Source organism: Anabrus simplex, chromosome 7, assembly GCF_040414725.1.
Source record: "Anabrus simplex isolate iqAnaSimp1 chromosome 7, ASM4041472v1, whole genome shotgun sequence".
In the NCBI taxonomy this organism is placed as follows: Eukaryota; Metazoa; Arthropoda; class Insecta; order Orthoptera; family Tettigoniidae; genus Anabrus; species Anabrus simplex.
Window position 1 is genome coordinate 130,777,806 of NC_090271.1, and position 25,775 is coordinate 130,803,580.

A 25,775-nucleotide genomic window follows, 5' to 3' on the forward strand; every position below is an offset into this window, starting at 1 on the left:
TTTTTTTCTAGTGAGACAGAAATTAATTCATGTACCAATAAGAAAGGTTTTACCAGCAGAATATTGGCTATTTGTTGGGCACTGGTTTTACAGGGAAGCAGGGAGAGGGGAGGGAAAAAAGTGCCACTTTGATTTTCATTTCCACAATACTACCAACCACAAAAACTGTGTCAGACACGGCATAACATATGAGGCATGTTTTTAGGTAAGTACCATTTTGAAATAAATGAAAAACAAACAGAGATTTTTTAACAAATTTTTATATGAAAGCCTGTACATTACTCTACTTTTCAACATAATTCCCATCAATATTGAGGCACTTGTCATATTGTACAATGAGCTTTTGCATACCTTCCTCATAGAAGTTGGCCGCCAACCCAGCGTGAGCACACCTTTCGGTAATTTAATCGTTCACTCACTATTTCATAAATAACACTTCGAGAAACTTGAGCAAACACGTCAGATAATGACGTAATCGTAAAGCGCCTGTTTTCTCCCACTCCATTCTTCATCATGCACATCTTTGCGGCCACCTTTAAGTGCTCGAACCCATTTCCTAACCATTCCATCGCTCATAATGTTTGGTCCATAAACGGCACAGATCTCACGATGAATATCAATAGCTTTTGCACTTAGTAAACGAATAACAGACCGGACTTCACAGTCAGCGGAACTCTCGATTGGCGAGGCCATTTCAAATGCTTGCCAACAAATGTACACAAGGGCGACTATTGCCGTAATGGCGTCTCAGCCTTGCCAATAGATGCAGGTACACAGTGCGCATGCACGGAATGTCGACCGCAGCACTGCATTGGCGGAATATCAAAACGGTACTTACGTAAAAAACATGCCCTCATACATTATTTGTTGAAAGAACAAATTCACTGTCAATGTTTTCTTTATTGTTTACCTAAATTTACTAAAATTGTATGAAAATGAAACGTAGCTTACCCAGGTCCGGTTGGTGAGGAGACGACCTGTTTCTGGATCATGGATGATTTCTTCAGAAGTAAGACATCCTAGCCCCATTATAAATGCACCTTCTACTTGACCTATATCCAATTCAGGACTTAGGCTTTTTCCTGCATTTTCTAGGATATCTACTCGCTGTACCTGTAAAATAATTTTATTTATTGGCTTATCCACTCTCTTAACAGGTTCAGTGATACCCAGTTGAGGAGAGGGATTATTTCTGGTTAATTCCTTTGACTTGGAAACTGAGTGTTTGTATTTTTCTTAATACTGTTGATAGCATTACAAAAATGTAACAAACTTTGGGCTGGGATGATTTTGGAGTAAGGAGATGAGCTGCTCACTAAGGGTATGTTCCAAGCTATCACTTTGTCACAGGTCGGTGGGACGGAGAATTGGAACTACAGTGTGTTTAGAAATGTAAATTTTAAAGTTTTTGTGTGGCTTATCTGAAGGATTTCATTTTTGTTTGTAATATTTTGAGAAATGAAGAAATAAGAACTCTGGACTCTGCTAGAATATTTTTTTATGTAACTGAAATATGTTTGTAAATTTTTTTAAAATATGGAAACATCACGATAATATGGAACTGTAAATGAACATTGCAAGATACGAGAATTGTTTTCGAAGTGATTTTTTTGTATGTAAATTTTATGTAATTTATAATTTAAATTAATGTCTGCAAGGGTGTAACTTGTCCAAAGGTTGATTTGATGTTTGTAATGTGATTTAAAAATGTAAAAGGTTATTTAAATTGAGTCACCCTGTACCACACGTGTGGTTTCCAATGATGAAATTTTGGTGTTGTAATCGTAATGTTCCAGAACTTGTGCAATTGCTAACGATGTTAAAATGACCATTTATGGTCACGAGATTTCCTATTGGCAAAAAGGTCCAGGAATCTAGGGTAAGTTTGATCTTATTGGTTAATTGTAATCGGGCCATTTCCGGCCTTGTGGCCGGCTTCGAAAATGATGCGTGAGCTCGGCGTCAATTTCCATCCGACCGCCCAAGCGAGCGTTCGCGCTCGAGGGCTACTACCCTCGGGAGCTCCATCTTTCCGCGGTAAGTGTTATTTCAGTGTTTTTGCAATGTTATTCTCAATGTTTTCTGGTTTTGTTTCATTTAGTTTAATTGCTTTTGTGTTTCATTATTTCTTTGCTTAATGTCATTTTAAAAGTTTAATTTAATGTGTCCGAGTTTACCCTAGGTTCCAATTGCCGTAGTTTCAATTCTTTCATCCATTAAATACTTTCGCTTTAAACTATACCTTTAATGTAGCATCACCATCTTTTTTAAATCAAATTTTATGTTAAGTTACTTAAGTATGTCTTGTTTCCGTGTCGTGGAACTGTATTTTGTAAAACTTTCTTGTCATTTTTAATATAGTTGAGCTAGAGGGTGTTTCTTGTAAGTCTTTTCTCCCCCATAACGTCATACGTTCCCATGGACCTCATAGATAGGACTTCCCAGCACGTTCCACTATCCTGTCTTAGTTGTCATTTTTAGGCCTGTAAGTGTTCCCTGTATTTGGTTTATATGAATTCTCCACCACTACGTCATTTTCCTATCTCATTATCATTATTATTATTATTATTATTATTATTATTATTATTATTATTATTATTATTATTATTATTATTTATGTGTAACTGTAGTTGTCCCGAAATCAGCGGTTACATTTGGTAGCAGAGCGTGGTTATGTAAGGAGCGAATGATCATTCGCGGCTAACTTTTCTAAAATTAATTTTAAATCTTTTAAGTTTGTATATAGGCCTAGGTTGTAAGTGTTCCGTGTGTGTTCTTAATTCCCGCTTTTGTTTTTCATGATTCTTGCACGAGTTAATCTCACCACGTGTTTTTCGTCCCGCGATGTGCAGTCTTGTGTTACTGTGTTTCTCTTGTAATTAACGGTTGGAGGAAATGGTATGTCACTATTTGCAACAAGTTTTTTCGGTTTCGTTAATTTTAATAAATTTTCTTGTGTGGCAAGGTTTCGCTTGTCCACGTGTTTTGTAGTAAAGTGATATCTTCACATTTCGTGTGCTATGTTCGCCTTCCGAAAGTCTTCTTTGATAAAATTTCAATATGTTTGATTATGTCTAGTTTTCTTCCATTTGTGTTCCGATTGTAACATTTGTGTAATTTCCGGTTGTTTTAAACTACGTCGTGATATCGTGCTAAGTATTGCCTCGATACTGTATTTGGTACTGTACTCCCGTGTTTGAATTCATGTTTATCTCTTGAACAGCTGAAGTGTCTTGAAAACAGCTGAGCGTTTGACCCACTGCGAAGTGTACACACCCTACATCCTAAGTTATCGAGTGTCGCGTTCTGCTTGTTTTCCTTCTAGACCACGTAAATTGTAATGTGTATTGTCACTGTGATCATTGTGTTCTGGTTAAATTTTAGCACGGAGTTTCCTTAGTTTTTCTGTAATTTCTCTTTTGGTAAATTTTCGGCAACAATTTTGAGGTTATGTTGTAAAGTTTCGTATATTTCTTCGAGTGTTTTCCTGTTCGTAAATCTCGTGTTTCGGCAAATTATTTTCTAAATTTTGTTTCTTGTCGCCTGGTATGTTATATTTGGTACTATTCTACGAGTGTGATCTTCTAAAGTAATGTTTACGTCATGTTGTAGCTTAGTTTAAATTTAAATTTCCGGTCATGTTGTGTTGGTTGTGGTCTTTTGCTGGATCTGGGTTCGTTTCCAAGTAGGTATGGGACTATTTTGGGGACTGTTTCCCAACTAGCTACTAAATTCATCTAGCAGATTATAGAGTATGGAATCTCTTAATCTGTGTGAAAGTTTCCTAGCTTGTCGTATGGAGCTTTTCCATCGTGTAAGTGTCTGTTTCCTTGTCACGTATATTTATTTACCCGTGTATTCCTATATTTGCTAGGGAGGGTTCTATGAGGACTTGGATAGGCTCATAGGGTGACACGTGTTCACCATATCTTTAGACCAGGTAATGCTGAGGCCTATTTTGGGCAAATTTGATGGGTTACGGATCTGCACTTGTGCTCGTGACATGTTGGAAATCTAGTGTATCTGGTATGAGATTCCTCGCAATCTTTTACTTGGTATTAGGTGCCTAGATGGAAGATGATGTCCCTTGTTATTGTAGAATGAATACTAGGAAGATTTTCTGCAAATGTTCATTTTGGTGTTCTTACTCTGAGCTATAAATTGTTGTTAAATTCATAGTAGGTCTGCACGTTGTTAAGATTTTCCTTTCTGTTATTTAAAATTTGTCACTAGTGAAATTTTTGAAGGTATCGTGATTTAGCTAAGCCATTCAGTTAATTTTTCTGCTTGTTTTCTTTTGTTCGATTTTACCGATATTAAAAATTTCTTGCATTACGGGTTCGTGTCTTCTAAATTTATGTACTCAATTTGTAGAAGTATGGGATTCTGTAGACTGAGTACGGTTCTAAATTTGTAGCTGTGCTGTATCTGTCCTACGATTTTTGAATATAATTGTGCCTTTGGTAGGCATATGTGTGTGGGTACTGAGACTTAGGGTTAAGGTGCTGAGAGGCCGTTCCTCTTCTAGGAGTACGATTGGCCCTAAGAGTCTCATTGTCATATGATAAGTTCAAGGGTACTTGAGGTCATGTTCTGATGTTCTGTCCTTTTATTTTGTGGGTACTTCTTGATGTGTCATCGCACGGGTGTTTTGGTGTGTGTATGTGTATTGTGTTTGTATGTCATGTGATGAGAGTCAGTATTGAGGTCGTCCGTGCCTTTTACCATTCGTTGGTTTGCCGATTCAGGGATCGTCCCACTTGTTTTGGTAGTTTGATGTTGTCTGTGTGTATGTCGAAGGACAGATAAGCTTGGTAGTCTTGTGTGACGTGCGGTTATCTGGTAATCTCTGGTATGAAGGTTGTACTTGTACCTTTTTATTTCTTATATCAGTGAATTGGATGTCTGTATGTGCACTCTTGCATCGCTTTTGTTTTTCATATTTGAGTTCCTGTTGATAAAGTAATATGATTTTCATTTGGTATTCCTGGTTTTATTGCGCCTTCATTTGACTGGTGTGACACGTAATACGTAATGTGAGTTTATCTATGTAAAAAATTTCATGAGTACATGACATGGTAATAAATAGTGACTTACTATTCAATTCATTGAAAGTGGTTGCAAGCTAACGTAATTAATTATTTCTCGGTTTTGAGTTCCGTTGTAACATTCTAAATTCTTCCGTTAATTTGTTTCGTTCTGTTCCTTAATGTTGGGTGATTAAGAATGCACACGGTAACTTAATTTGGTAGTTATAAGGAATTAGTTGTAAGTAAATTTTAATTAATTGGTGCACACCATTTTTCGGGTTCTGTAGTTAATAATTTAGTTAAGTCACTTTAGTTGTAATGGGAAGGGTTATTTATAATCATGTTAGATATAATTGAATGTAATGTCTGTTGGGGTAAGTTTAGAAGTTTATTCATGATTAGTTAGAAATTTTATAATGTTTTTGGCACTAGGGTAAACTCTGGCAAATTTTCTTTTAGTTTTTTAAATTTTCTTAAATTTTGAAATTTTGAAATAGCACTTGCCAGGAGGGCTGGGGTTTCCCAGAAACATGAGAGGGAATCTCCCTTAGGAGGCTTGTTATTGTTAATTAAAAAAACACAAAAATCCCACCCTCAGAACTCAACAGTTAGTTCTTCGATAGTTCAGGCCAGTGGCCTCATTTCTTCAATTCCAAATTTCTGCTGCATATGTTTATGTTCCAGTTACTGCTATGCCACTGACCTTTCAACCTGGGATATCTATTTGGAGTCTGCAACGCACCTATTGGCCACTAATGTCTGATGGTGGAATGGAAAGGTGTTTAATGGTGGCAGTAGTCTGTGCTGTGCCACCTACCTTCGCCAGTTATGGACCTGTTCACTAAGTTGGGTGGGCTGTGCTGAGGCTGTAAGTGAGCAATGGTTGGACTGCAATAGGGATGGAGACGTTGGCAACGGCCACGGTCAGCGACTTCGTTTGATAGCGATACCAACGCTCTACTTGTTTTTGCCTGTAAAGACGTTCCTGAAGAGAACGAAGATAAAAAGGCGCTGTGGTGCAATTTGTGGCGTTGAAAGAATCTTCAAATCTCCATTAAGCCTCCCATTTTAAGTTCATTTAAATTTTGTTATTTTTGGTAAATTTTTTTTGTCGAGCTGGGCTCGACTTTGGGAGGAGGAGAATGTCACCAGTCGGTGGGACGGAGAATTGGAACTACAGTGTGTTTAGAAATGTAAATTTTAAAGTTTTTGTGTGGCTTATCTGAAGGATTTCATTTTTGTTTGTAATATTTTGAGAAATGAAGAAATAAGAACTCTGGACTCTGCTAGAATATTTTTTTATGTAACTGAAATATGTTTGTAAATTGTTTTTAAATATGGAAACATCACGATAATATGGAACTGTAAATGAACATTGCAAGATACGAGAATTGTATTCGAAGTGATTTTTTTGTATGTAAATTTTATGTAATTTATAATTTAAATTAATGCCTGCAAGGGTGTAACTTGTCCAAAGGTTGATTTGATGTTTGTAATGTGATTTAAAAATGTAAAAGGTTATTTAAATTGAGTCACCCTGTACCACACGTGTGGTTTCCAATGATGAAATTTTGGTGTTGTAATTGTAATGTTCCAGAACTTGTGCAATTGCTAACGATGTTAAAATGACCATTTATGGTCACGAGATTTCCTATTGGCAAAAAGGTCCAGGAATCTAGGGTAAGTTTGATCTTATTGGTTAATTGTAATCGGGCCATTTCCGGCCTTGTGGCCGGCTTCAAAACATGATGCGTGAGCTCGGCGTCATATTCCATCTGACCGCCCAAGCGAGCGTTCGCGCTCGAGGGCTACTACCCTTGGGAGCTCCATCTTTCCGCGGTAAGTGTTATTTCAGTGTTTTTGCAATGTTATTCTCAATGTTTTCTGGTTTCGTTTCATTTAGTTTAATTGCTTTTGTGTTTCATTATTTCTTTGCTTAATGTCATTTTAAAAGTTTAATTTAATGTGTCCGAGTTTACCCTAGGTTCCAATTGCCGTAGTTTCAATTCTTTCATCCATTAAATACTTTCACTTTAAACTATACCTTTAATGTAGCATCACCTTCTTTGTTAAATCAAATTTTATGTTAAGTTACTTAAGTATGTCTTGTTTCCGTGTCGTGGAACTGTATTTTGTAAAACTTTCTTGTCATTTTTAATATAGTTGAGCTAGAGGGTGTTTCTTGTAAGTCTTTTCTCCCCCATAACGTCATACGTTCCCATGGACCTCATAGATAGGGCTTCCCAGCACGTTCCACTATCCTGTCTTAGTTGTCATTTTTAGGCCTGTAAGTGTTCCCTGTATTTGGTTTATATGAATTCTCCGCCACTGCGGCATTTTCCTATCTCATTATCATTATTATTTCTATATTATTATTATTATTATTATTATTTATGTGTAACTGTAGTTGTCCCGAAATCAGCGGTTACAAACTTGAATGGAGTTTTTAAAAATAGGAAAGAACGTAATATGAAGATAACTTTGGAATGTAAGAGAAGAGATTAGGGCAAATATTTTTATAGGAAGAGGTATTTAGGATTGGAATAATTTATCAAGGGAGATGTTCAATAAATTTCCAACTTCTTTGAAATAATTTAAGGAAACACTAGGTAAACAAGGAATAGGGAATTTGTCACATGAGTGACAACCCTAAATGCAAATCAATGGTGAATAATGATGGTTACTTGATATATTGTATTGAAAAAGTGGACCCTCTTGTCAATTTCTTCTTATAATAGACAAAGTAGCGGTGGTGGTGAGTATTGTTTTAAGAGGAAGTACAACTTCACAAACCATCCTCTACATAACACTAATCAGAGAGAAAAAAATGGAAGGAATCCAACATTTCAAAAAATGAAGGTATCTGCCAAAGAAAGACGAGTGGCACAAAGGGTGTGAAAATGAAAGACTCTCTAGGATTCACAAACCTAGTACCGTCAGAGTCGGAAAAGAACAAGAGTTGACCAAGGGAGGTCGGATAGAGTAGATGAAAGTGAGGAGTCTGGCAGAAGTAAGTGGAAGCAAAACCAGGACTCAGCTAAGAGCCCTGTGGTCGCCAACTCACGCTTCCAAGTTCAGAGCCCCTTTTATTCTACCACACCCCCACCCACAGGATGTTGCCTAGAAAATCGGCTATGGGATGTATATCAGCTTTAATTCTGACCAAAAATGTTTCTGTCACTTAAGGTTCAGTATTGCATGCCCACCACCAACAAAATTCCATCCTAAGTGATATTCATGCTGTGGGTCATTTTTTCACCAATAACATTGTCACATAACGGTATTTTGAAGTGCAACAATGATATAATAGTTGAATGCAGTCCTCCATTCATTTGTACTTGACAGGAGAGACATCTGGCCAAAAAAAATTAGGCAAAGTCTACATACACTTAAGAAAATGGAAATTGCAACACCATGAAGGCATTGGTCGTTTGTGTTGATTTTCAAGATTTGGAACGAAGCCATGTAGGTATGTAAATGATCAAAGTTTCAGACCAATTGGATTGTTGCTATAGGTCTCCCCACATGATTGGTCGCGGAGGAATCAACTCCAGTATACGGACTCTGGTGTAGCGTAGTTGACTTACAGTCTGTGCAGTGAAGTGTTCCCTGTCAAACATGCCTCAACGACAGAGAAGAGCATGCTATCAACAACTGTCGCCATTTGAGAGGGCTCGGATAATTGGGCTGTATGAGGCTGGATTATCACTAAGGACTGTCGCTGCACGTGTTGGCCGACAGGCATTTCGGTGCAACGTGTATGGCAGCAGTGGTCAAATGAAGGTACCCACACTCGTAGACCTGGCCCAGGCCCAGCGCGACAGACAACTGTGAGAGAGGATCGCTGCATCATTCGGATGGTCCGGATGGACACCCATGCAACAGCAGCGCAAATCTGAGCAGCTGTGGCACCCCACGTTACACAACAAACAGTTGGTAATCACCTGCATGCAGCTGGGTTACAAGCCTGTGTCCCTGCAGAAGGTGTTCCATTGACACCACAACAGCGACGTGTAAGGCTGGCCTGGTGTCGAGAAAGATCGACGTGGGTCGACGAACAGCATAGAGTCGTCTTTAGTGATAAATCGCGCTTCTGTCTTGCCCGCAGTGATCGCTGGAATCGTGTGCGCCGACGTACCGGGGAGAGGGGGCACCCAGATCTTATTTTTGAGAGGCACACAGGGCCAACACCAAGCATTATGGTCTGGGGAGCTATTGGCTTTAATGTGAAATCACAATTAGTACTTGTTGAGGGCGCTGTGACTGCTCGACAGTACATTGATAGGGTACTCAATCCAGTGGTTGTCCCTATGATGCGAACATTGCTAATGGGATGTTTCAGCAGGACAATGCACGGGTTCACACTGCACGCATCTCCAGAGAAGCTCTCCACAAGATCACAACCTTAGAATGGCACGCCAGATCCCGAGACCTCAGTCCTATTGAGCATGTATGGGACATGATGGGTCGACAACTGGCCAACCGTCCTCAGCCACCCACAACTCTGGAACAACTGACCCATGCAGTGCAGCAAGCATGGGCCACAATTCCTCAGGAAGCGATCCAGGCCTTATTGACTCCATGCCTCGACGAATTCATCAATGTATTGCAGCTGATGGTGGGCACATTCTGTATTGATTGTTGTCCAAACTTGCGGTCAGTGGGACCTGAAAGTGTAATCATCGAAGCACAACCAAACACTCATCCTGCATGTTCAATTGCAGCAATGTAGCGCCACTCTTTCTGGGTGTTGCAATTTCCATTTTCTTCAGTGTATGTAATGCAGATTGCATCTGCAATCCCACCAGATAAAATGGCAGAGGAACTCAGGCAAGCAACTCCATGTTGAAAACATTCTAGGGATATGAGCTACAAATTTTAGCTAAATAAAATATAAGTATAAAAATATATTATTCTTTATTTATTCCTAAAAATTACAATCCTTTTCTTAATCATCATTATCCAACTGATCTGATTAGCAGTTTGCCCCTTTCTACCACTATGAGCATTAAATTGAGTCAATGCATTGAAATGAAATGGCATATGGCTTTTAGTGCTGGGAGTGTCCGAGGACATGTTCGGATCGCCAGGTGCAGGTCTTTTGATTTGACTCCCATAGGCGACCTGCATGTCATGATGAGGATGAAATGATGATGAAGACAACACACACACCCAGCCCTCGTCCAATTCCCGACCGAGCCGGGAATCGAACCCCCTGGTGACCAAAGGCCAGAACGCTAACCATTTAGCCATGGAGCCAGACAGTCAATGCATTGTTTCACTTAAATGCCACTATGAGGGCTAATATGAGTCAATGCAGAGTTCCACTTAAGCCCTTGTAACTACATTCGGTGTGGACAATTTTCAAAAATAAAAAAGAGCCTCAGAGTATTTAACCAAGGAATTCATTACAGGAAGAATGTTTTAAATAAGTTAATTTGGCTACGATTTGAATCAAAACAAAAATTAATAAAAAAATACAAGTGATTTTAGGCTGTTTTTCCGGAACTGCATTTAGGCTGGGTGATTTTCAAATATTTTTTTTGTTTTTTTTGTTTGATTGAGCTATCCAAGACTCACAATTTGAAACCTTTCCAGGCCCTTTAGCCCTTCAATGTTTGCCACAATTGAGGAAATTGCTTAATTTTAAGTTTTTCGTAGTAGGCCTATGGGGACCCCTACTTTGTCTGCTAAGAAATGTTTTCAACATTAAAAGGAAGATTATTCATTCAGGATCTAACTAGTTCTACTCATCATCATCATCATCATCATCATCATCATTTCCCTTTGTCTAGTTGCTGCCTGGTTGTAGTTAATAAGTTCTTGGTCTCTTTATGCTGTTCTTTAACCAGGTCCATCCATTGTAATCTACATCTTCCTATACTCCTATACTTCAATCTCTTAAAAAGAAAAACAGATGAATAAATAGGGCCTAAAATAATAGATAATACAGTAAATAACACTACTTTTACCTAGGGTGGCCAGATGACCAGTCTTAGGCCAAACAGTCCTGTTTTTGGGTCTATATTCCTCCATCTAGAGTCAGGCAGCAGCACGGCGGTCTCTCACCTCTGGGTTCCGTGTTTCAAATTCCGGTCACACCATGTGAGGTTTGTGCTGGACAAAGCAGAGGCCGGACAGGTTTTTTCTCCAAGTACTCTGGTTTTCCCTGTCATATTTCATTCCAGCAACACTCTCCAATATCATTTCATTTCATCTGTCATTCATTAATTATCGCCCCAGTGGAATTGCGACAGGCCTCAGCAGCTGGCACAATTTCAATCCTCCCTGCTAGAAGGGGGCTTCATTCGTCCCATTCCTGACCTGGTCCAATGACTGGAAACAGGCTGTGGAGTTTCATTATCATTCCTCCATCTGGCATCACCTTTCTCCAGATGATGATTTGTCATACTTTTGGGAAGGTGTTAGTTGTAGGTGTGTAAATACTGTTGATAGAAAACATTTGTATATATAATTTAGCATGCCTGAATATAATTGTTGCCAGTCCCACAGTCTAGGAGTACTGAGCCTGCCTCTTACTCGGAGGTGAGAAGTTCAATTTGCCAACCAAGATCTAAGGCAAGGCCTCTCAAATGCCCAAAATCTCATGCATGCAAACTGAGGCACAGAGTTCCTGGGCACAGTGCATTGGTCCCACTCGGCTCGGCTTGGACCAAGGCTTCGTCTCTGGACTACTCGGCTGAGCTCAGCTCAACTTGGCTCTGATTTGGAGCGCTATGGAGCAAGTGAGGGAGAGGGAGACAGATGGAGTGAGCGAGACAGGCATGGGGAAAGAGAGAGACAGTACTGTTGCTCCAAATCAAGGAGTGCGGGGTCTGCACTCTGGTCAACCAAGCAAAGTCATCTTTTGCACTGTGCACAGTGCAATGTGCTGGTGCATGCACCCTGAGAGGCCCTGATCTAAGGGGTTAGTTCAAGGTTCACTCAGCCTATGTAAGAACAGTTTTGAGGAGCTAACTGATGATCAGATAGCAGCTGTGATCTAGAACAGCCATGGTCTACATAGCCAAGAATAGCACCCAAGAGGGCTCTTCACACTAACCGCATACAGGCCTTCAGTGCAGATGTGCCCAGATTCAACTTCCAGCCGGGTCAAGGTTTTTAACTGCACATAGTTAATTTCTCTGGCTTGAGGACTGGGTATTTGTCTTTATAAACACAACACACCATGCTATCAACCACGTTATAGTAAATGCATCCCTCCTGTGTAGGCTTGACATCAGGAAGGGAAAACAGCTGTAAAACTTGGCCAAGAGCCGACCCTAATAAATTGGGAAGAAGGTCTTAGTGCTGACCATACATCACTTCACAATCTGCAGGTCTTTGGCCTGAGCAGCAGTCATTTGGTAAGGGAAGGGCCATCAGGCCTGTAGTCCCAAGGCGTTTGATATGGTTTAGAATATTGTTGAAATTAAACTAGGATATTTGTCTGTCTGTCTGTCTGTCTGTCTGTCTGTCTGTCTGTTTATTTATTTATTTATTTATTTATTTATTTATTTATTTATTTATTTATTTATTTATTTATTTATTGTGCCACCAACAGAGACACACTCCAATTATAGGTGGCTTTTACAAAATTATTTGACACAAATAATACAGAAATACCAAAAAGAAGAAAATATGGAAATGGTGTGTAAATGAGATGATAATGCTCTGACATGTTGTTGATGCTGTCAATAGAGATCATGGAAAGAACGTGATTGCAAGATGTTCGACATTTGAGACACGATTAGGAATGTAAGTCTATGTACAAAGATTTTCTGGACAACAAAGTCCAGCATGGAAAGGACAGAAAAGAAAAGTGATTTATAAATTATTAGTAAGAAAGGAATAACTGAACTTTGTTTGCAGTTTGGTTTTCAGTGCATTCATTATTTATCCAGTTTCATATTCAATCTTTCAATACTGTTTTGAAAATGTTATATATACGTATCTTAAGTAGCGCTCTAGTTTCACAAGTCCATTATCTCCCATGTCTGATACTGGACTGATTTCAGATTGTTGACCAGGGCCATGGCTTGCTAACACAAATCTGTCAGTAGGGGAGGTAGGAGAAGATGGAGGAGGGGGAACCCTGTTCAACCGAGAGCAAGAGAGAGAGAGAGAGAGAGAGAGAGAGAGAGAGGTGGTACATGGCTGTAGCTTATTTGACTTTACGTGTACCTATTAGAAAAGAAAGCAGGCTAATGATTTTTGGAAGGAGTTATATGAAGCAATGAATCAGAGAGTGCTTTGTATGACTGTCTTTGATGATAAAATAATAGACTAAAATATGGTCCTGTTCTAAGTGTTATATTTCATGATTAAGCCAACTGAAAAACATATATATGTACTTCTTAATGACTCACTATGATCTGACCAGTCAGTACGTCCACCTCTACCTCAGCCACTGCTGCACCTTCTACAGCATATGGTTTAGCATCAGAAGCCTGAGACCTGCAACAAAAAATGAAAATATACTGGTACAGTACATTGTCATTAATGACTAGACACCCATAGATGCTAGCTTAAATGGAGATGATATGATAATGCAGGTTCATCTTTTGCCACTACCAGAGTCCTAACTATTTTGAGAAGACTTTCACTATACTGTATTTCCTCCTGCAACATTGCAATCAGTTCTGTAGCCATCTTGGTGCAGTCTGGTCTGGCTGTCAATCACTGCTCATCCCAGAGGTTCTCAAATGGGTGTTGATTAAGGCTGTAGATCACCCATTACATATCAATCACTCCCTTTTTGACAAATCACTCAGTTATGGCCTTCCTCTTATGAATGCGTCCATTGTCATGTTGAAAATGAAAAGGGCTAGCTCCAAATTGTTGCCTCAGGGTGGTAGCAAACAATTGTTCAATATTGTGTGATAAGTTTCATAATTTATGGTTCGAGGAACTAGGAGCAATGGAGCAAGACCAAACCTAAAAATACAGGCCCACACCATAATGCCTCCTCTGCCAAATTTCACAGTGGAAATAATGTACTCTGGTAAGTAATGCTCACCTGGCATTCACCAAGATCATATACATCCATCAGACTGCCACAATGTGTAGCATGATTCATCACTCCACATGATGCTAAAGTCCACAGGCAATGTGTTTTGCACCAATGTAATTGGTGCAAATCATTCACTTTAGTGATCTTTGGTTTACATGTTGCAGCTCACCCATGGAAGTCAAGTACAAACACCTCTCAGTGAATGGTACAAGTACTGGCATCTCATCTAGGTGCCAATCAAAAGTCTGTGGCCATCGTTTCTAATAAAGCTTGCCGGTTTGATTTCACCACATGTTGAAAGCATCAATGGTTCTTATCAGTTAATTCTTTTGGATTTCCTGGTCAAGGTGGGTTTTTTTATAACTACCTGACATTCCTATTTCACCACTGCAAAATGTGATATCTGTAACTTGCCAGGAATCTCACAAATAGAATGACCAATGATATCCATGCCAGTTTCAGCCTCATGAGCTCTTATCGTATGTCCATTTCTACTGATGTAGCCAGTAAATATTTCTACTAAATACTCACAGCCTCATATGCTTGAGTGACATATGGGATCAATCTACTTTCTTTTCAGTGTGTACTCAGTCATTAATGACTATGTAATGTTCATAGAAACACATAATCTATGAGAGGAAACCTTTTTAGGTAGAGAGAGAGAGAGAGAGAGAGAGAGAGAGAGACAAAAACAATAAACATAATGATAGGTCAGTGTGGGAAGAAGTAGGAATAGGAAAAGGAGACAAGGAAAAACATGAAAACACAAAAGGACAAGAAAAATCCCCACATCTTCATGCACACTTATCTTCAAACGGAACCGCTCTTGCCTCATCAGTTGAGTTCTTCTACATCCATTTCTTCTCAACTCCTGACAAACTCATGTCTATTTCCCAGCTTCATCAGGAGAACAGGCATCAAAACTTATTGAATCGTCATCTTGACAGATCTGTGGTCTTGATGCGGGAATTATGAAATCTACAGCCTGTTTCCAGTCATTCGACCGGGTCAGGAATGTAATGAATGAAGCCCCACCTATCGGTGAGGATAGGAATCGTGCCGGCTGCCAAAGCCTGTCACACTCCTCTGGGGCAATGATTAATGAATGGCAGATGAAATGAAATGATAATGGAGAGTGTTGCTGGAATGAAATTTGACAGGGAAAACTGGAGTACCCAGAGAAAAACCTGTCTCGCCTCTGCTTTGTCCAGCACAAATCTCACATGGAGTGACCGGGATTTGAACCACGGAACCCAGCGGTGAGAGGCCAGTGCGCTGCCACCTAAGCCACAGAGGCTCTGTTCATAATGGCAATGCTGAGAGTGTATTTTCTTTAACGCAGATTCAGTGGTCCAAAGTAAGAAATATACTCACTCCTGATTTTGTTAATAATATGTTAATTCTTCAATACAGTTACAACAATAAGCCATGTAAACTGTTTTATCATTATGTGAAGTGAATGACACAATTGTTGAGTATAATAGGATCATCTTATACATATGATTCAATAAAAAAATACAAAAAATGACAGGTTGTATAATGTATTGTATACTGTACAGAACTGTATTTGGGAGAAGTTTCATTAAATTAAGTCCATTTAATGTGAAGGTATGTTTAAGGTCTAATATTTTAATACGTATATGTATTTTCATGCAAAAATGTGATTGGTATGTTATTAATTTTTTAGCTTTCATTACTAAATCTCTTTTTTGTATCACAAAATACTCCTGCCTCTAGAAGACAACAAGGGACAAAATAAGACAGCCTATATGCTTACAGCTTGGGTTGAAAAGGAGCTTGCTAGTAGTAATAGATCTGAGTAAATTAAAGTAGTATGGCCACATGAAAAGAATGGCTCCTGATAGCCCTCCAAGAATGTACTGGTACGTTGATCAGACTATACTAGGCATAAAGGCCTAGAGGAAGGTCTGGAAACATCTGGAAAAAACAAATATGGAGAAACTTCGACCAGAGGGATGCAGGATGGCAATAAAAACAAGAACAGCAATATCAGTTATACAAAACAAGTTGGAAGAGGCTTAATAACCATATGCTGATAGCTGTTGAGATGATGATGATGATGATGAAGTAGTAGTAGTAGTAGTAGTAGTAGTAGTAGTAGTAGTAGTAGTAGTAGTAGTAGTAGTAGTAGTTTGCGGTAAAGTATCTAGTTGCCCATTTCCAAGTAAAATAAAGAATGTGGGTCCATATTCAGTCAAGAAATAGTAGTTTCCTGCCCATTCTTATTACAGAAGTCAGTCAGTGGATGGGCTAAACAAACATCTACTACCTCAATAATAAGTGAAGTAAATACCACCAAAGTGTATGAGGAAGCATTTATTTTTATGAATACTTTTTTATTTGAACTAGAAGCTGTGTATTAACAGATAATAAATTCCTCTTCAAAACTCCACTTGTCTTATACAGACACAATGCAAAGCTGGTACATATATAAAGATACAGAGTACATCGATAAATTAGTACTGTATCATTTACTTACATATAACTTGCACAGAGATCTATGCCATCTTCATAACCTTTACCCACTAGTTCTTTCCAGGTGGGCTCACCTAGCCTTTTCCTGACTGGTTCAAGACGTTTCAGCAGCTGCTGGCAGCATATCATTGTAGCCTATAAAAATACCATGGGAATATGTTAAAAATGGCATAAGCCTACTCTGAAAAACTCTTTATAAAATAACTTTATATTCATGCACAAGATGTAATTTTTACTCTGTTTATGAGAGAATAGAATTGAAAGATGTGAAGGAACAATGCACAAGGGAAGAGTACACACAGTACTTGCATCAAGTGATATGAAAGTATAATACTGAAATAAATCTGGTTTTCAATGAGTTACAAGTAATTTACTTGATTTATGAAGAGAACTAGTTTCAGGACAATGTCAGGACTATTAAACTGCAGCTTTTATAAGAGATTAGCAAGGATTCATTAAGTTCACAATTCTTCATCTTGGATTACTAACAGTGGCAGCTAGTGGACTGTTAGGTCGGAGGCAGGGGGTGACAGTACTTTTTCCTCCACACCTCCTTCTTGACAACTTTGACAGAAAAGAGAAGAGAAAATTGAGATCTTAAGGCTGCCCTTATCAGCTGGTTTTGCCATTTGGATATACAATGATGATAGCATTTAAAGGATACCATCACTGAGGATCTGATGTGAAAAATACTTTCTGTATATATGGAATTAGTTAAGCTTTATTTGCCAAAGTAGATAACCTGGTGGTAAATAAGTCCCCTGGAAAAGTAATAACTCAGAGCTATGATGGTTCAAATATTTTTTTTTTTTTTTTTTTGCTAGGGGCTTTACGTCGCGCCGACACAGATAGGTCTTATGGCGACGATGGGGTAGGAAAGGCCTAGAAGTTGGAAGGAAGCGGCCGTGGCCTTAATTAAGGTACAGCCCCAGCATTTGCCTGGTGTGAAAATGGGAAACCACGGAAAACCATTTTCAGGGCTGCCGATAGTGGGATTCGAACCTACTATCTCCCGGATGCAAGCTCACAGCCGCGCGCCTCTACGCGCACGGCCAACTCGGCCGGTGGTTCAAATATGATAAGGGGTCAACACACAGGTGTACAGGCAAGAATGAAGGCCGTGTTCATCGCAACGTCCTTTAATTGAACATGTATAGCAAGCGCTGTGCAACCCAAAACAAGCAAAGTGAAAGGTTTTTTAAATAGCAATTTAGAAGGATTTTGCACGTTTTTCTCCAAATCTTCCAAACAGAGAGCCATACTAGATGAGATCGTTTAGAAATGTGTCCCAAAAAATTCCACAACTGGATGGAATTTTAGGGCAGGATGTGTGTTTTCGTCTACAAAAATGAACTGAGTAAAGATTTTGGATGACTGTAATGGTTGTTCAGGTTATCTCAGAGAAATCTCATCACATATCAACTGAAGGTGCATGGAATAGATTGAGTCTAAAAGCTTGATCTGTATAGTTTTAGATAGTCCCAGAAAAACACAACTGTTAGTTTTTTCAATGAGTCCCTTTAAAGTAGACTCTAGTTCGACCATTAAATTACCCTTTATTTTTCGTATTGATGATTCCGACGATAACAAATATAAAGATAGGAACTTTCCACGTAATCAATACAATTATTTATTATAAGGTACTTAAAATAATTTTACATTGCAGTACTGGTTTCGACCCTATGTATGGGTAATCTTCAGCTGCTGAAGAACCTTAGTCTTATTAAAAACAACATATAATATTAAAACCAGGTCAATGTAAATGACATCCAATTGTGTCTTGTTAGCGATGGTGGAGGTAGCATCTTGGTTGAAGGCTAATAGGTTTGTTAGGCACGATTTACCCACCATTATACCGTGTTGTTCATCTGATGGGAAAAGGGGCTGTGAGATACATCAGGTGAGAGTGTAAAATTCTATCAGTGCTGAGAGGATAGATATGATTAAAATGGGTTTGTTTCAAGGGGTAGAGGAGATGTCTGTCACTGGATTTATGAATGGGTATTACATTAGCCTGCTTCCAAACATAAGGAAAAGATCCAGAATAAAGCACTAATGGAGAATAAGAGAGAGAGGGAAGCATAAAGAAGATGGAGTATATTTTACAAAGACCAGACTTAATTCATCACGGCCAGTGGCTCTTAGAAGCCAGAAGATCAAGTGAGAAAGCCTGCCCTAGTTTCTTTTAAACTGTTTAATTAAAATGCTCTTACGTAAGCACAAGCTTCACTGGTGATACTGGCTCCGCTAACCATGCTGTTTGGAGCAGTCAGATTATTAGCAGGCTTCACTGTCACCATGTCCAAATCAATATTTAGGAACTTAGCAGCAACCTGAGCCACCTGTAATGTATAAGAATGTTGGAAGAATATACATTTACTTTGTAGTAGGTAACATTACTGTCCAAATCCTGTGGGTTGGTCACCTTAGTATTGATACCTTGTCCACACTCAGTGCCACCATGACACACAGCTACTGACCCATCCACATGGTAGATTGAAACAAGTGAATAATATCCTCCAAAATAAATTATGGGATATTTCATGGATGCAAATGAGATTCCTCGTTTCTTCCATCGATTCTCCTGTTTGTAAAAAGAATGAATTAGAAATTTTGATCCAGCATATATTGCAAGAAGTAATATAATGATAGTTAAACAGTCACCAACAAGCAAGTCCTCTTATCTCATCCAATATATCCTCATCACTCCTGATTTAACATAAATGATGAAAATGAAAATCCACAGCCTGTTTCCAGTCATTCAACCGGGTCAGGAATGGAATGAATGAAGCCCCTATCTAGAGGTGAGGATAGAAATTGTGCTGGCTGCCAAAGTCTGTTGCACTCTTCTGGGGCAACCCAGTGGTAAGAGGATGGTGCACTGCTGCCTGAGCCTTGGAGGCTCCTTACCATAAATGATACCTTGGATATTTCTATTCTTTCCATAAAGTGTGAGAAAACAAGTACTTTGGACCTGAGTTATCAGATGCTTTACAAATATCACTACTTGGTCTATACTGAAATATTGTCTACTGGCTTGGTACCCTACAATAGTTCCAAATATAGTATTTTTAAACTTGAGATAGCACAGTACCTCTTAGAGAGACTAATTACCCAGTGATCCCCCTCCCCTGTCACTCTTCCACTGATACAAGAGGAAAAATAAATTACCTGATAGATCAGTAGAAAATACTGGATGCAGTCTCTGATGAATCAGGAGTTAGGAACCCAATTGGATCATGGCCTAAAGCCTGGAAAATTTCTTCTACCAATATTCAAACTGACCCAATCTTTATCAGAAAATTCTTCATTTGCTCCTCTGGTATTGAGTCCTTGCTTATCAGTTCAGAGAGGAGAGAGTGGTAACCATTTCTGCACTTCCTTTATAACTCTCCTTATTGGAACTAATTCTGTAGTTGCTCTACATGTTTATGAAACTCACTATCAGCTAAAGAAAATTCATTTGGGAGAATGTGACAATAGATGAGAAAAAATTGTGGGGCTCACTGTTTTTGCACTTGACCTTCCATTTTTGTTGTAAGAATAATGGCTAATACAAAAGTTTATTCACAATAGCGAAATGTTCTAACTCATGAATATTTATAACTTCCGATAGCCGTAGTGTTGTAAAGCGTTGAATGCGGCACAATCTTATACACTCGCGATGAAAGTTTAGCCATATTAAAATTTCAATAAACTGTCATTAAACACGTATTTTAAGGTACTATTATGAAATCGTTTGTTTCAATAGACTGAGTGTTTAATTGGTCAATCAGAAAATTGTCTTAATATGCACACGTTTATTAACCATGAATGTTCCAATTTAATCTAACTCTTAAGATTAGTACAAGTTTTAACCAATTAAGTTCACTCGAGTTGCAGTTCAAATATGAAGTTCCGTAAAGTGAGTTAATGTCACGCGTTCTTGTAAACACTTTAAAAATTATGAGAAATCTAAGTTAGTATCGTAGTGATTGAAAGTTTCTAAGTTCAAGACGAACACTGTATTATATGTCCGTTAAAGATAGTTACCGTAGAGTTGTACTTCATGACGACTGAGTTCGAGTCTCGGCGTATACATTTGCGTACATCAGCATGTTTGCACGTCGGCTGTGAGTTGAGAACTGTTTTTCTACTCAGAAAATCCTGGCTCTTTTATACGATTCTGCCGATTTCGACCTCCTCCCCTCTTGACAGAATTGAATTTCTTTATAGTGGAATTATTCGAAAATCCCTAGGCCAATTTTTACCAAATTTGAGCTGTTGGCCTTTAAATAATGGGCTACAAAATGATATATTTCAATAATTGATATCTCATCAGGATGAAAAGTTAGCAGAATATGTTCTAGAAGTTTCCATGTCACCATGTGCTGTGCACGTGCTTGGTGCATCACTTCGAGGTTAATTTCCAGCATGGAGCTTGTAACGTAGTTTGCTTGCTAAATGCTTGCCCGCACCATGCCGCTGTGGTTCCTTGCACATAAAATGCATGCCAGGGCCGTGCCGTTGCAGTACTTGACATTGAATATAATAATGTTCCAGACCGTAAGCATTTCCTGGTACAATATTTATAACTGATCTCTTCCAGGCTATTAGGCAATGGTTGGAAGAGTACGATCAAGACTTCCAAGTAATTCATAGGCCCCCTAATTTCCCTGACTTTAACCCAACCGAAACTCTATGGAACCACCCTGATCATGTTTGTTCAATGGATCATTCACCATGCACGTTTCAGCAAAAGTGGAATTTACAGCTGGTAGGATTGTTCCAGATATTTATAACAAACTACCAGAATCATTGAGTCAATCCTAGCCTGTCTAGCTGTTGCCCATGCTCCATGCAGTGGTTTCTCTGTGTATTAGCTAGTATTCATAATAATGTGACTCAGCTGTATGAATACACTAAGTATTTTCTCCTCCATTTCTAATCTACAAACAGTTAATCATCCCAGAGAGAGGAAGAACATTACAGTCACTTGGTTGCAGGAAATTTCTCTCTCTCTCTCCCCCCCTCTCCAGAGCCTCCGTGGCTACAGTGGCAGTGTATTGACCTCTCACGGCTGGGTTCTGTGGTTCAAATTCTAGTCACTCCATGTGAGATTTGTGCTGGACAAAGCTGAGGCGGGACAGGTTTTTCTCTGGGTACTCTGGTTTTCTCTGTCATCTTTCATTCCAGCAACACTCTCCAATATAATTTCACTTTATCTATCAGTCATTAATCATTGTCTCACAGGAGTGCGACTGGCTTTGGTAGCAGTACTTGACATTGAATGAAATAATGTTCCAGACCGTTAAACGGTTCCTGGTACAATATTTATAACTGATCTCTTCCGGGCTATTAGGCATGGGTTGGAAGAGTATGATCAAGACTTCCAAGTAATTCATAGGCCCCCTGTTAGTTTTTGCAGCAAGATATCGTGGTCGACAGTGTCAAAAGCTTTTGAGAAGTCTGCATAAATGCAGTCCACTTGGGAGTGGTTCTCTATTGCATCCAAGAGAAACTGATAGAATAAAAGACCTCTCTTTAGAAACATCATTATTGATGAGCAACATGGATTCTTTTCAGGACGGTCAACCTGTAGCAATCTTCTTTTATTCTATCAGTTCCTCTTGGATGCAACAAAGAACGACTCCCAAGTGGACTGCATTTATACAGACTTCTAAAAAGCTTTTGACACTGTCGACCACGATATCTTGCTGCAAAAACTAACAGGCTACGGAATTAATGGGCCTCTCCTCTCATGGTTTGATTCGTATCTTAAAAATCGCCTGCAGATTGTTAAAATAAGGAATCATTTTCCTGCGCCAATTATTGTTACCAGTGGAGTTCCTCAAGGGTCTCACCTTGTGCCCTTACTTTTTACTCTCTACATAAATGACATTAAAAATATACTTAAGAATTATGAATTGCTTTTGTTTGCCGATGATGTAAATTTTTATGCAAATTAATTGTCCACTTGATTGTTTAAAACTTCAAGAAGATTTACGTCATCTGGAAAAGTACTGTATTCAATATGGGTTGAAACTTAATCATGAGAAATGTAAAATAATATTGTTTTTTAAAAACAAGAAGAAAATATCATTTCAGTACAAATTTAGTAATAACAACATTCTAACTCCTGTTTCTCAAGTTAATGACCTTGGTGTTTTATTCAGTTATAACCTATCGTTTAATGAACATATTGAAAATATTTGTAAGAAAGCATTTCAAAGATTGGGTTGCATTACTAGATATTCTAGAGAATTTTCAAACTTAGCTACCTATCGATTGAACTAACTACGCATTAAATGGGCCAATTGAACGAATGTCAAGATCTCTAAACAAAGTGGATGTTGATATATTTAACTGCTCATTGTCAAAATTTAGAAATCACTTACATAATCTCCAGAATTGAGTATTACTTTCCTTTGATTACTTGTAATATAACCTGTGTATATATCTGTACAAATTTTTCTACTTATACTCCATTGAACTTTCTTTTTAGTGTGTTTTGTTTCGTTTATTCTTCTCTACTGTTATGTAAAATGGTATTACCGTTAATAAAGTATTATTATATCATGATGATGATGATGATGATGATGATGATGAAATGTGTTCATATAATGGTAAATCTGATCAGATTTCATAACAGTTTTTCTTTTAAATCAGTGAACCTAACAGACTAAAACACAGCCAAGTGGTGATGTTTGTAATACCAGTACTTACCACATTAAATTCTTAATGTAAAATTAAATGTTCTTTCCTTTGGTTCCATTTTATTCACCTCATGAACATATTTATTACCTTATTAAACTTATCCACATCTTGTTTGCGGTTGTCAAAATTGCTGGATGAACGTAATTCCTCTATGAACTTAGGCATATTAGTCTCTTCTGGGTCAATATTGTTGAGGCGCACCCTTATAGAATCTAGTTCTAATTCATGTGCTATATGCTCCATGATAGTTTCAATGAAAACAATTGCCTCAAATGATCCTGGTGCTCGAACATACGTGTTACTAGGGATGTCAGTCCTCACTGCTGTTCCTGATATCACCCACTTTGAGCCATCATATCCATTCTGTAGGGAATCTTTTGTAAAATCTGCTAAGACAGTTTCATTATAGTTACATCCAGAATTCTGGAATAAGTCAGCCTTTAAGGATATGATCTTGCCTTCATTATTGCACTGAACCTGGAACAATAAACATTAATCAACCCCTTTATTTTTCAAAAGCTTAATAATGATAGTAATAATAATGATAATGTCATTGAAATCATTTAAGAAAACGCTTGGAAAACAACAGATAGGGAATCTGCCACCTGGGTGACTGCTCTAAATGCAGATCAGTATTGATTGATTGATTGATTGATTGATTGATTGATTGATTGATTGATTGATTGATTGATTGATTGATTGATTGATTGATTGATTGATTGATTCATTCATTCATTCATTCATTCATTCATTCATTCATTCATCCATTCTTAACAATCACACAGTTCTAAAAAAAAAGGAAATAATGATTATAGTATAGAAAGTGATGAAGACATTTTTGTAGAAAATATTCATCTTTGCTGAGCCTTATTGCTCCTTAAAATATGCTAACATCATGAAGTACATTTTTAAATAAATCTTGAAATTTTCCTAATAAGAAAGATAACTTTTCCATAAGAGAAGTGCAAAATTTCCTCACAAATAACAGTACTTATGATGACTACATCATAAATAGTTCAAATTGTATAACGATGAAACCATACATGGTTCTTTGACATTCTTTAGAGTAAAAATCAAAAATGAAAAACCAAATAAGTCCAAAATATACAATGCAGTGCTGTCACTGGGAAGTCTGAGTGGCAGAGTCTGTTAAACACCCCTATGGCAGCTTTTTAAAATGTCTGTACAGCCTTTAAAAATTGTGCAACTTAAAAGCATTATTTTCTGATAGTAGGAGAATGGTGTGATTTTTGTAAACACAAGATTACAAAACGGTTTCCTTCTTTGAAAAAATCTCAGATTTAACCATAGGTTGCCTCAATGGCCTTTAACTGCAATGTTACTTCTACCTTCAAATGCATTCTGTTTAGTTCTTGTATAATATTCGCAAATATGATTTTATTTCTGAGGATCAGTGGTAGTGACAGCCTCCCAACCCGAGGATCATGGATTCAAATCCAGCACAGGTATCAGATTTTTGAAGAGCCAAAACAAAAAATTATATTTGATGCTGTATGTCGTATGATGTTATAGATGTTATAGAATTCTGATGTTTTGTGTCTACCTGACAAAATTAATTAAAACTCAGGCATAAATTGCCCGAGACAGGTATGGCTTAGGCTACTTTGCCATCTGGTGGAGTAAAATGGAACAACAGATGCAGGAAGCCTAAATGACGTCAAATTAAAATGTCTGCACATGGTAGTTATTATTATTATTATTATTATTATTATTATTATTATTATTATTATTATTATTATTATTATTATTATTATTATTATGAACAATGCAATAAATTATCATCGCTGGTTTCTTTAATTTAATATGAGGTCATTTCTTTGATAATCTGATGATGATTATGATTGTTGTTTAAAGGAGCCTAGCAGCTAGATCATCGTCCCCTAATTGTACGAGGTGCAACAAAATGAAACTATAATTAAAACTTCAAAATGTATCCACTGACTAGAATCTAAAATGAATGATGATGAAAAAATGATCGTGAATCCAAAACAACCAGTGGATCCAATTCACCATGGTTTATTTTCTGAGATGTTGTCTAAAGGGCTCCAAAGTCCAGGTCACCGGCTCTTCATAATGGTACTAATCACTGGTAAATCAGAACGATGGTGTTCCTCCTATAGTGGTTCAAATCACAGGTAATGCAGACTCATAGTGGTAGTAATCAGAGGTAATATAGGCCCATGATATGTCACACACAATGGCACCACCCAAAGGTAACACAGACCCTTGGTTCCTCACATAAGGTTACTACTCACAAGCAACGTAGACCCATTCTGTTCCTCACATTGTGGGACTAATCATGGGCCCCGACTAGATCTGTGATGTTCCTCACATAGTGGTACTAAACAGGCCACATATACTCATGGTGTTGTTCACATAGTGGTACTAATCATAGGCGATGTAGACCCACGGTGTATCACACATTATGGTACCACCCACAGGCAACACAGACCCATGGTGTTCCACACATAATGGTACTACTCTCAGGCAACACAGACCCAAGGTGTTCCTAACATAGT

At 38.2% G+C, this 25,775-nt stretch overlaps 1 protein-coding gene across 1 annotated transcript in view; it reads right to left on the reverse strand.

Moving 5' to 3' along the window:
- The window catches only part of LOC136877740 (uncharacterized), a 198,367-nt gene that overhangs the window by 28,047 nt on the left and 144,545 nt on the right, over positions 1 to 25,775 (reverse strand). The window contains exons 18-23 of the mRNA XM_068228622.1: positions 23,323 to 23,712; positions 18,965 to 19,123; positions 18,753 to 18,881; positions 16,544 to 16,674; positions 13,400 to 13,487; positions 952 to 1,113 (exon numbers count right to left, since the gene is read on the reverse strand). Coding sequence (XP_068084723.1) covers positions 952 to 1,113; positions 13,400 to 13,487; positions 16,544 to 16,674; positions 18,753 to 18,881; positions 18,965 to 19,123; positions 23,323 to 23,712 — 1,059 coding nt within the window. The remainder of the gene's footprint in view (positions 1 to 951; positions 1,114 to 13,399; positions 13,488 to 16,543; positions 16,675 to 18,752; positions 18,882 to 18,964; positions 19,124 to 23,322; positions 23,713 to 25,775) is intronic.